The following is a 12,186-nucleotide window of genomic DNA, read 5'->3' on the forward strand; positions in this document are numbered from 1 at the left end:
TTAACAGATGCCCAGCACCACGCCCGGCTAATTTTTGTATTTTTAGTAGAGACGGGGTTTCACCATGTTGGCCAGGCTGGTCTCGAACTCCTGACCCTAAGTGATCTGCCTGCCTCAGTCTCCCAAAGTGCTGGGATTACAGGCATGAGCCACTGTGCCCAGCCTTGAAATGATATTTTGAATATATTATTAAAATTAATTTCACCTGTTTCCTTTTACTTTTTTTTTTTTTTTTGAGAGGGAGTCTGGCTCTGTCGCCTGGGCTGGAGTGCAGTGGCGCAATCTCAGCTAACTGCAAGGTCCGCCTCCTGGGTTCACACCATTCTCCTGCCTCAGCCTCCTGAGTAGCTGGGACTACAGGCGCCCTCCACCACGCCCCGCTAATTTTTTTTGTATTTTTAGTAGAGACAGGGTTTCACTGTGTTAGCCAGGATGGTCTCAAATCTGACCTCGTGATCCACCCGCCTTGGCCTCCCAAAGTGCTAGGATTATAGGCGTGAGTCACAGTGCCCGGCCCCTTCTACTTTTTTTCATGTGGCTACTACAAAAGTTAAAATTACATATGTGGCTCATATTATGTCTTTTGGACAACACAGCTCTAGATAATGGAGTTAATAATCCCCAGCTTCTAGAATTGTGAAGAGAAGAGGACTATAATGAAGAGCTCTGAAAAACTGTAGAGCTCCACCTTCAATGAGATCATTCTTGTTTTTTGTTTGTTTTTTGAGACGGAGTCTCACTGTCACCCAAGCTGTTGTGCAATGGCATGATCTCAGCTCACTGGAGCCTCTGCCTCTGGGTTCAAGTGATTCTCCTGCCTCAGCCTCCTGAGTAGCTGGGACTACAGGTGCGCGCTGCCATGCCTGGCTAAGATATCATTCTTTTTACCATTTATACCCCAGCCCCCTCCCTGGGACCCTTCTCTGCCCCCACCTGCCCCTGGAGCTCCTGCAGCGATGCGTAGTACTTGGACCACCAGTCGAGCTCTTCTGGATCTGGGATGTCCTCCTCCAGCCCAGGGCCTTGATTCAGGAGGCCTCCTAGTGGGAGCTTCTTCAGAGGAGGCTGAGGAAGAGCAGACTTTGTCCCTCTAACCCAGCACCATCCTAAGTACTGCCAGCCCCTTCCCCATCTATCTCCTCTACCCCATCACCTTCAGGAGCTGTCTGGATATACCCGCTTCAGCCAACAAGGGATCCAGGGACTTCTGTCCTGGGAGGGGGAAAATGGCAGCATGAGGAGAGTGGGTAAGTAGAAGTCAGATTCCACACCCCATCAGAGGGCCCTCTGGAGCCACATCCGCCAGGAATCAGAGGGGCTTCTGTCTGGTGGCCCTGAAGGAGAAGGTTCCTAACCTTGAGGTCCCTTGGGCATCATATCCCCTGTCTCCTCCATCTCTCCTTCCTCCTCAGGAGGATCCTCATGACCCCGAAATGTGAATCGCAGCATGTGGGGGACAATGTGGGAACCCACAAGGACTGTGCGGCCAAAGGCCCGGCGCTCAATCACCAAGATGCTGAGTGGGGGCTGCAAGTAAGGCTGCTCCGGCAAGTCCTGGGGGTGGAAGAGAGGAACTGTGTCTTTGAAGACCTGGGGAAGAGGGAAAGGTAGCCACAGAGATGGGTAGGACAAAAAATACATCTAAACCTGCATTCTAAGCCCAGCTCTGCCATAGCCTCACTGTGTAATTTCTGGTAAACCATTGCCTTCTCATCCTGTTTCCCAGCTAAAAAAAAAAAGGGACACAGGCCAGGCGCAGTAGCTCATGCCTGTAATCCCAGCACTTGGGGAGGCCAAGGTGGGCAGATCACGAGTTCAAGAGTTCGAAACCAGCCTGGCCAACGTGGTGAAACCCCGTCTCTACTAAAAATACAAAAATTAGCTGGGCGTGGTGGTGGGCACCTGTAATCCCAGCTACTCGGGAGGCTGAGGCAGGAGAATTGCTTGAAAACAGAAGGCGGAGGTTGCAGTGAGCCAAGATCACGCCACTGTACTGCAGCCTGGGTAACAAGAGCAAAACTCCGTCTCAAAAAAAAAAAAAAAAAAAAAAAGGGACACAATCCTGGATTCAAAAGACTATTGTAAATATCAAATGACATAATAGAAACATAAGTACTTTGGAGCCTACAAAGTGCTGTCAGAAGCTGGGCATGGTGGTTCATGCCTGTTACCCCAGCACTTTGGGAGGCTGAGGCAGGCAGGTTGCTTGAACTCAGGAGTTCGAGACCAGCCTGGGCAACATGGCAAGACACCATCTGTACCAAAAATACAAAAAAAATAGCCGGGCATAGTGGTACACACCTGTGGTCCCAGCTACTCAGGAGGTTGAGGTGGGAGGATCACTTGAGCCCAGGGGCAGAGGTTACAGTGAGCCAAGATTGTGACATTGCACTCCAGCCTTGGTGACAGAGCAAGAGACCTTAAAATATATATGTGTATACACACACACACACACACACACACACACACACACATATATATATTTTTTGGCTGGGCATGGTGGCTGACACCTGTAATCCCAGCACTTTGGGAGACCAAGGCAGGCAGATCACTTGAGGTCAGGAGTTTGAGACCAGCCTGGCCAAGATGATGAAATCCTGTCTCTATTAAAAATACAAAAAAATTAGCTGGGTGTGGTAACAGGTGCCTGTAATCCCAGCTACTTGGGAGGCTGAGGCAGGAGAATAGCTTGAACCTGGGAGGCACAGGTTGCAGTGAGCCGAGATCACACCACTCCAGCCTAGGCAGCACAGTGAGACTCTGTCTTAAAATATATATTATGGTTTATTTTATTTTATGGTTAAAGGCCATATATATACATATATATATATATATATATATGGAATTCCATATATATCAATGGATCCTAAGGGAAACAATTTTACTACTGTATTGATGGGTTTATTTTATGTATTTGTAGATATACACATATATGACAATTTTAGCATAAAAGAGAGGAAAAATAGAGCTATACCACAGAAAAGTTTGTATATTTTACTGGAATTAAGTTAGTATTAATCTGACGTACACTGTGAAATAGTAGTGTGTATATTGTAATCCCTAGAGCAACTACTAAGTAAAAATCAACAAATTAAAATAGTACACTAATAAATATCAAAATATAATAAACATCTATTTAACACAAAAGAAAGCAGTAAAAGAGAAACAATAAGTCTGCAAGACATAGAAAACAAACAGCAAAATGGCAGATGTAAATTCAACCAATAATATCAATAGTATCAAATGTGATCATATTAAATACCAATCAAAAGTCAGAGATTGTTAATTGGATTAAAAAAAGAGATGTGACTCCATGCTGTCTAAGAGATACTCTTTAGATTCAAAGACACATAAAGGATGAAGTATAGGAAAAAAATATATCATGCAAATAGTAACCACAGAGAGCTGGAATAGTTATACCACCAGAGAAAGACACATAAAGGATGAAGTGTAGGAAAAAAATATATCATGCAAATAGTAACCACAGAGAGCTGGAATAGTTATACCACCAGAGAAAATAGACTTTAATACAAAAAATATTACTAGAGACAAACAGATATTTTATAATGGTAAACAGATCAATTAATCTAGAAGATATTAAACATATATGCACCTAACAACAGAGCCTCAAAATACAAAAGCTAAAAAGTTATAGAATTGAAGAGAGAAATACACAATTCATTAGTAATAGTTGGAGATTTCAATACCCTATTCTCAATAATGGATAGACAGAAAATAATCAAGGATTGTTCAAGAGGTCTGAATAACAGTAACGCATAGAGAGCACCACAAGTCCATGAATTAATCCAGGGATCAGCAAACTACAGCCCACAGACAAAGTCTGGCCTGCTGTCAGTTTTTGTAAATATTCATTTACATAATATCTATGGCTGTTTTCATGCTACAATGGCAGAGTTGAGTAGTTGCAACAGACTGGATGGCCCTCAAAGCCTAAAATATTTACTATTTGGCCCATTATAGAGAGTTTGCTGACCCTTGGATCATCTAAGATAACCAGCTAGAAAGTCACCATCCACTGCCCTCTTTCATTATTCTGCCCCCCTTGTCCCCTAGCCCGTGGCCTCACCACTGTCAGATGCCTGACAAGCTCAGTGAAATTGGGGCTCTCACGGTAGCTGGCCAGGACCTCAGACTCCACACGTTGCCCAGCTACCTCCAGTACAACCTGGGGCTGCTCTACCTCGAACAGATGCACACGACCAAGGCCCCTAAGACCCCAGAACAGCACCTGGGGTCAGAAAGTGGGAGATTCAGGGGCCTGCGCCAGACAAACGGGCACCCAGATGTTGGGGAACAAGGGGGCTTTGAGTGCCTGGTGATACCTCAACACGGAACTCCCTGAGCACTGGGCACACATTGGGTGGAAGGGACAGGCGTCCAGAGTGGGGCTCGACCAGGGGTGCCAGATCCTGGGGCTCCACATCACTGGGCACTGAGGGCTGTAGGAGGGAAACAGTCAAAGGGCAAAGAGGAATCAGGCCAAAGGAGGAAAAGCCTAGGTGTGGGGAGGGGATATGGAGAGGTATTGGTGAAATATAAATGCACAGGAACCAACCAAGGCTGGATTGGTGGAAGGGAGGGGGTCTCGGGAAGCAGCTTCGTGCAGGAAGGGAGCAGGGTGTCTGAGGCATGCAGGATGGCCCAACAAGGTGAACCTAGCACGTGAATACTTGCAATGTTCCTTGGGATCAAGCAGTCCAATGAGGTGACCTCAGGACAAACCTGCAGTCTGTATTCTCTGGGGAAAAGAGACCTGGAGGCTGGTCCTGGGACATACCCATGTTTTATATTCCCTGGGGATGGATGGCCTGATGGACAAACAAGTTGGGCTCACAGCCTGTGCTAGCCACGCCAGGGCATGCTGACCTCAAGTCGGCCACTGTAGTCCAGTTCAATGAGTTCAAAGGCAGCAATGAGCTCTCCAGCTGCCTGGGGTCCCTTCCTCAGGGGGAAGAACTGCAGCTCCGGGCGTTGGTATGGGTCCTCCATCAGCTTTACCTTCGGGGCGGCCAGTGCCCTGCCCAGGAACACAGGGGGGCCCTAAGGGGAGCAGGGCAGTGAAGACAAAGGGGAAGAGGCTCAGGAGCCAGGGAAGGTGGGCATCAAGGGGGAAACTCCTGGCCAGGAACCCAGGGAGGGCCCAGGCCACACTCACAAACTTATTGTGGTCAAAGACATTGATGATCACTAATGGAGGCTCCTCCTGCAGGTGCTCCCTCCTCCCGTCCACAATCAACTGCTCAAATACCAGGAGTTCATCCCACAGAGGGCTCAGCGTCTGCTCCAGGACCTTGGAGGCCATACAGAGAAGCAGGTAGCAGCAGATATCAGGAGAAGGCTCTCAACACGCATGCCATGTGAGCACCCCTGCTCTGAAGGAATACTTTAAGTAAATGCTCATCACAAGAGTGAGATGTGAGGAAGATGAAAGCATCTTCAGATGGTGTTGCAGCCAGCCCCTCCCAGCCCTGCCTCCCTATTGCAATTGGCTGCCCTCAGAGTCCAGGCCTAAAGTCAACCCCAGAAAACGACTCCTCACTGCTAAAACCTCCAGTTCTACATCACCTGCTAAGTTAGGGCCATCTAGTACCCCATCCTGATACCCTGCTCTGCAAACCCAGAGTGGGAGGAGAGGGGCCTTGGGGAAAAGCTCAGACCCACCCTAACTTGTCTCCTGGGTCCCTTCCACCCACGTGTCATCCCAGCCCTCACCCGTGTGGTCTGGCACTGGGTAGAGATGAGGACTCGAGCAAAGGGGTCCGAGAGGCCACTGTCATCTGCTGCCAACACACCTCGGGCCTGGTACAAGTGAGCCCGGAGTTGGAAGTAGCTAAAGTCTGGGGTGAGGGGCAAGCAAGGTGTCATGTTTGCTCAGGGGAACCACTGAAGTCCCCTGACTGAGCCCCACACCTTGGGCAGAGAGCCAGGTGGGCCTTATACCTGCCCTGCCCACCCTCTGCACTTACCGTCCCGGTGTAGGCTGGAGGGCAGCCCAGCCGAAGGCTCGGGCAGCAAATCCGGGGGCAGCTCAGAGGTGCAGGCCTTGGCTTGCTTGCCCAGGCCCAGCCACAGGAAGAGCTCCAGCTTGGCACAGACCTCACCAGGGGCTGCCCCAGGTGCCTGTGTGTGAAGAAGGCATGTCAGGGCCCCAATGCCTCTTCTCATGACCCCAGCTAGACCCGGCAATCCTGCTTCCCCCCAGGGCACACCTCTACTGCACATCGCCACACCATGCCAAACTCCCAGTCCACTCCCCACCCGCCCAGCCTTACCCTCTCCCTGCCCCCACCCTACGCCATGACCCTCACACTCTCACTCCCTATACCTCTTACCCCAACACTGCCACTTCCTGTACCCCACACCCCTAACTACACTCGGAGCTCTGCTCTCCCACCTTTGTCCCCTCCACCCCCCACACGTTTACATTCCCTGTCCCCAACCCCAAAGGTCACGGCTTCTCCCTCCTAGGGACCCTTTTCGGTATCTTTTCCAGGGACACCTCATTTAGAAATCTTTGGCCCACAAACCAGCTACACTTTTTTTTTTGGGATGGAGTCTCCCTCTGTTGCCAGTCTGGAGTGCAACGGCATCATCTCTGCTCACTGCAACCTCTATCTCCCGTATTCAAGAGATTCTCCTGCCTCAGCCTCCCTAGTAGCTGGAATTACAGGTATACACCACCACACCCAGGTAATGTTTGTATTTTTAGTAGAGACAGGGTTTCACCATGTTGGCCAGGCTGGTCTCCAACTCCTGACCTCAGGTGATCCACCTGCCTCAGCCTCCCAAAGTGCTGGGATTACAGGTATGAGCCACCACCCTCGGCCAGACCAGCCACACTTGTAAGGGGTGAGTCACACTCTATCGTTTTTGGTACCCTGCCTACCTGTCAGGGCCTAGTCAGCAAAATGGCCCATGCAGTCCCAGAGCTAGGGAAGATTTGGGGTTTATCTGATTTCAAAGCTGCCCCAGGAAAAGGCACAATCCCTTCTGGTGTTTTGGACAATTGGAAAGTGTTCAGGGCCCCTAGTTGGGAAGCACAGGCCTCTACCCAAGGCCTATCCTACCCTTGCCCTATAAGCTCCACTCTACTTCTCCCGGCCCCTCACCCCTGATTCCCCTCACCGTGAGCATTAGACTCTGGATCTTCCCACAGTCTCGGCCCCGTTCCTCCTCAACCACAGAGAACAGCACATCCTGGGCAGGGATCCGGGCCCAGGCCACGCGGCGCTGCCCGCTGAGCATCCAGACCAGCACGTCGGGGAGGGGTGGCTGGGGCTGCAGGTAGATAACTGGTCACAGAGGTGGATCTGGAGCCGACCTCTCCTGCTCTCACAGCTTGAACTGAATGGACCAAATAGCCACTCCAGCTCCTATCTCCCCGAGACAGGGTCTCACTCTGTCGCCCAGGCATGAGTGCAGTGACATGATCATGGCTCGCTGCAGCTTGACCACCCAGGCTCAAGCATTCCTCCCACCTCAGCCTCTCAAGGAGCTAGGACTACAGGCACATGTCACCATGCCTGGCTAATTTTTTATTTTTTGTAGAGATGGGGTTTGGCCATGTTGCCCAGGCTGATCTCGAACTCCTGGTCTTAAGAGATCCTCCTGCCTTGGCCTCCCAAAGTGCTGGGATCACAGGCATGAGCTACCACACTTGGCTTCTTTTTTTTAATTGTGGGAAAAATACTTATAAAATTGACCATCATCCTAACCATTTTTAAATGTACAGTTCAGGGGCATGAAATATATTCACAATGCCAGGCACGGTGGCTCACGCCTGTAATCCCAGCACTCTGGGAGGCCGAGGTGGGCAGATCACAAGGTCAGGAGATCGAGACCATCCTGGCTAACATGGTGAAACCCCGTCTCTACTAAAAATACAAAAAATTAGCCAGGCGTGGTGGTGGGCACCTATAGTCCCAGCTACTCGGGAAGCTGAGGCAGGAGAATGGCATGACCTGGGAGGCGGAGCTTGCAGTGAGCTGAGATCGCACCACTGCACTCCAGACTGGGCGACAGAGCAAGACTCCGTCTCAAAAAAAAAAAAAAAAAAAAAAAAAGAAAGAAAGAAATATATTCACATTATTATGCAACCATCCCCATCATTCATCCCCAGAACATTTTTCATCTTGCAGAACAGAAACTCTGCCCATTAAACCATACCTCTCCATTCCCTGCTCTCCATCCCAGCCCCTGGCAGCCACCATTCTTCTTTCTGTGTTTGGATTTGACTACAACAAGCGCTCCATATGAGTGGAATCATACCGTGCGTGTCCTTGTGCCTGGCCCAGTTCACTAGGCATGATGTCCTCAAGGCTCATGCACGTGCTAGCTGGTGCCAACCTTATCTCTTCACCTTTCCCTCCTCCCCAGTCTTATCTTCCCCAATGTGCACAGTGTGCACATGTGGTGCCCATCACATCAGCCAAATACCTGGGCTGGTGACACTCTTCTCCTCCAACATCCAATCACCCAGTCCTGGCAGTTTCCCCCTTCTCTCCCTTCCTCCCTGCCCCACTTCAAGACCGTCTGCTTTTTTTTTTCTGTTGCCGAGGCTGGAATGCAGTGGCACAATCATAGCTTACTGCAGGCTCAACATCCTGGGCCCAAGCGATCCTCCCACCTCAGCCTCCTGAGTCTCTGGGGACTATAGGCGCACACCACCATGCCTTGCGATGTTTTCATTTTTAAATTTTTTTGTAGAGATAGGGTCTCACTATGTTGTCCAGGCTGGTCTCAAACTACTGGACTTAAGCAATCCTCCTGCCTCAGCCTCCCAAAGTGGTGGGATTACAGGTGTGAGCCACCATGCCCAGCCAAAAGACCACCCGCTCTTGGCTAGACAATTGTGACAGGCTCCTAAGCAGTCTTCCTGCCTTGAGTCCTCCCTTCCTACTCACTCTGCCACGGCTGGCTGGCTTCTCCCCATCCCCTGGGTGTCAGCTGCAATGTTGTCTTTGCAGAGAAGACTTGCCTGACCACCTTACCCAAGCAGGTTCTCCTCCACTCCCTTAGCCTCTGTAACCTCTTTCTTACCAATTCCTACAGATCATAATTATTTTTCATATTAATTTACAGATGTATAGTCTGTCTCCCTAGAACATTAGCCTCAAAAGGGCAAGGAATATGGCAGGGGCTGACCCCCAGGGCCTAATATAGAGCCTGGCACACAGGAGGACTTGAAATATCATTGAGAGGCCAGGCGTGGTGGCTGAGGCTGGGCATAGTGGCTCATGCCTGTAATCTCAGCATTTTGGGAGGCTGAGGCAGGTGGATCACCTGAGATCAGGAGTTTGAGGCCAGCCTGGCCAACATGGTGAACCCCATCTTTACTAAAAATACAGAAGAGTAGGCAGGCAAGGTGGCACGTGCCTGTAATCTCAGCTACTTGGGAGGCTGAGGCAGGAGAATCACTTGAACTCAGGAGGCGAAAGTCGTAGTGAGCTGAGATCACACCATTGCATTCCAGCCCAGGCAGCAAGAGCAAAACTCCATCTCAAAAAAAAAAAAAAAAAGAAAAAAAACAAGAATATTCATAGCAGCTTTATTCATACTAGCCAAAAACATGAAACAGCACAGCTGTCCATCAATATGAGAATGAATAAACAAACTGTGATGTATTTATACAATGGGAAATTGCTCAACAATAAAAAGAAAGAAACTAGATATCTGCAACAACTTGGACGCATCTCAAAACAGTACACTGAGTAAAGGAAGCCTCTCACAAGAGAATACAGTCCTTCCTCATTATTTGTGAATTCTGTATTTCCAAATTTGCTTACTAGCTAAAATTTGTAAACCCCAAATCAATATCCCTGGAGCTTTTGTAATCACGTGAGTATGGGCAAAGAATCAAAAAGTTTGAACAGGTCAGGCATGGTGGCTCGTACCTGTAACCCCAGCAATTTGGGAGGCCAAGGTGGGAGGATCACTTGAACTTAGGGGTCCAAGAGCAGCCTGGGCGACAAAGTGAGACCTCATCTTTATTAAAAAAAATCATAATAATAAAAAACAATTTTTTTTTTTTTTTTTGAAACTGAGTCTCGCTCTGTCACCCAGGCTGGAGTGCAATGGTGCAATCTTGGCTCACTACAACCTCTGCCTCCTAGGTTCAAGCAATTCTCCTGCTTCAGCCTCCTGAGTAGCTGGGACTACAGGCATGTGCCACTATGCCCAACTAATTTTTGTATTTTTAGTAGAGATGGGGTTTCACCATGCTGGCCAGGCTGGTCTCAAACTCCTCACCTCGGGTGATCCTCCTGCCTCAGCCTCCCAAAATGCTGGAATTACAGGCATGAGCCACAGCACCCGGCCTCTACTAAAAATTTTTAACCCTTCTTTGGTTGAAGCCTCAGAAGCAAGATGACGAAGGAAACGTCATCGTTTGGAAAGCATCGCGATAAGACACATACTTTGTGCCGCCACCGTGGCTCTATGGCCTGCCAACTTCAGAAGTCAACCTGTGGCAAATGTGGCTACCCTGCCAAGCACTAGAGGAAGTATAACTGGCTAAACGACAAAATACCACTGAGACTGATCGAATGAGGCACCTAAAAATTGTATACTGCAGATTTAGGCATGGATTCCGTGAAGGAACAACACCTAAACCCAAGAGGGTACCTGTTGCAGCATCCAGTTCATCTTAAGAATTTCAACAATTGACCGGGTGCGGTGGCTCATGCCTGTAATCCCAGCACTTTGGGAGCCTGAGGTGAGCGGATCACGAGGTCAGGAGTTCGAGAATAGCTTGACCAACATGGTAAAAATCCCGTCTCTACTAAAAATACAAAAATAAACCGGGCGTGGTGGTGCTCGCCTGTAATCCCAGCTACTCAGGAGGCTGAGGCAGGAGAATCACTTGAACCTGGGAGGCGGAGGTTAGAGTGAGCCGAGATCGAGCCACTACACTCCAGCCTGGGCGACAGAGCAAGACTCTGCCTCAAAAAAAAAAAAAAAAAAAGGAATTTCAACGAGTCATGCAAAAAATGTTCTGGTTTATTAAAAATACAAAAAGAAATTTTTTAACCTATTTCCTGTTTGCCTTGAGAATACTCTTGTCTGTAATCCTAATGTAACATCATATATACTTCTGTTACATTAGGATTAGAGACAAGTTCTGTTTAGAAATAACTCCAAGTAGGGTTTTCATATTTTATTTTCATATTGAAAATCAGTCATATTTGCTTCAGCCTCAAAGAGTGAGTTTATGTAAAATTAAATGAGTGCTGGCAGTGAGCTGCACTTTTTTTTCTCTAAATGGGTTTAATTTTTTTTTTTTTTTTTGAGATGGAATCTTGCTGACACTCGGGCTGGAGGAATGCAGCGGCACAATCTCAGCTCACTGAAACCTCCGTCTCCCACGTTCAAGCAATTCTCTGAATTGCTTCAGAGAATTAATTCAGGAATCCTCGGCTTCCTGAGTAGCTGGGATTACAGATGCATACCACCACACCCAGCTTTTTGTGTTTTTAATAAAGAGGGGGTTTCACCTTGTTGGCCAGGCTGGTCTTGAATTCCTGACCTCAAGTGACCTGCCTGCCTCGGCCTCCCAAAGTGCTGGGATTACAGGCGTGAGCCACCACACTGAGACTTAGATTTTAAAAAAAAGTTTGAAGGGCCCTGAGTTGGAATAAAGCAATACTCTGCCTTTGTGAGCTCTGATACTGTAAGCATTTTTGTTTTTGTTTTTTGAGACAGAGTCTCATTCTGTCACCCAGGCTAAAATGCAGTGGCACAATCTCAGCTCACTGCAACCTCTAACTTCCTGGGTTCAAGCGATTCTCCTGCCTCAGCTTCCAGAGTAGCTGGGACTGCAGGCACTGACCACCATGCCTGGCTAATTTTTTATATTTTTAGTAGAGATGGGGTTTCGCTGTGCTGGCCAGCCTGGTCTCAAACTCCTGACCTCAGGTGATTCCACCCACCTTGGCCTCCCAAAGTGCTGGGATTACAGGCGTGAACCACTGCAATGGCCAACAGTATATTAAAGAAAGTATCTTTAAACAAACACACATAAAACAAGGTTTTTTACTGATCAGTTGACAAAAAAAATGTGACCATCACCCACTAGGAACCTAACCCTGTATTTCTCTGGGGGCAGTGATTCAGTATTTGCTAAGTCAGTGTTTGCAGCAACTTTATGGACTATGACAACCACCAATA

At 48.5% G+C, this 12,186-nt stretch overlaps 2 protein-coding genes across 20 annotated transcripts in view; one reads left to right on the forward strand and one right to left on the reverse strand.

The window, feature by feature from the left end:
• LOC100938343 (fer-1-like protein 4) overlaps positions 1 to 12,186 on the reverse strand; it is a 53,086-nt gene that overhangs the window by 19,684 nt on the left and 21,216 nt on the right. For 13 of the 19 annotated variants that reach the window (XR_008517139.1, XM_054542214.2, XM_054542211.2 and 10 more), the window contains 10 exons: positions 7,147 to 7,299; positions 5,988 to 6,141; positions 5,734 to 5,858; positions 5,177 to 5,311; positions 4,888 to 5,061; positions 4,344 to 4,676; positions 4,088 to 4,249; positions 1,356 to 1,554; positions 1,154 to 1,212; positions 934 to 1,065 (listed from right to left, as the gene is read on the reverse strand). Coding sequence is in view for 18 of the 19 variants with exons in the window: in XM_054542214.2 (XP_054398189.1) it covers positions 934 to 1,065; positions 1,154 to 1,212; positions 1,356 to 1,554; positions 4,088 to 4,249; positions 4,344 to 4,676; positions 4,888 to 5,061; positions 5,177 to 5,311; positions 5,734 to 5,858; positions 5,988 to 6,141; positions 7,147 to 7,299 (1,626 nt within the window). In the remaining variant the exon portion in view is untranslated. The remainder of the gene's footprint in view (positions 1 to 933; positions 1,066 to 1,153; positions 1,213 to 1,355; positions 1,555 to 4,087; positions 4,250 to 4,343; positions 4,677 to 4,887; positions 5,062 to 5,176; positions 5,312 to 5,733; positions 5,859 to 5,987; positions 6,142 to 7,146; positions 7,300 to 12,186) is intronic. The other 6 variants (XM_054542216.2, XM_054542213.2, XM_054542209.2 and 3 more) reach the window with 5 other exon arrangements.
• LOC100447607 (large ribosomal subunit protein eL37) lies at positions 10,387 to 10,678 on the forward strand. The gene is given in 2 exon segments (XM_002821241.5): positions 10,387 to 10,531; positions 10,534 to 10,678. Coding segments are annotated over 2 exon segments (282 nt in total). The 3' UTR covers positions 10,671 to 10,678.

This window comes from Pongo abelii, chromosome 21 (assembly GCF_028885655.2).
Source record: "Pongo abelii isolate AG06213 chromosome 21, NHGRI_mPonAbe1-v2.0_pri, whole genome shotgun sequence".
Taxonomy (NCBI): Eukaryota; Metazoa; Chordata; class Mammalia; order Primates; family Hominidae; genus Pongo; species Pongo abelii.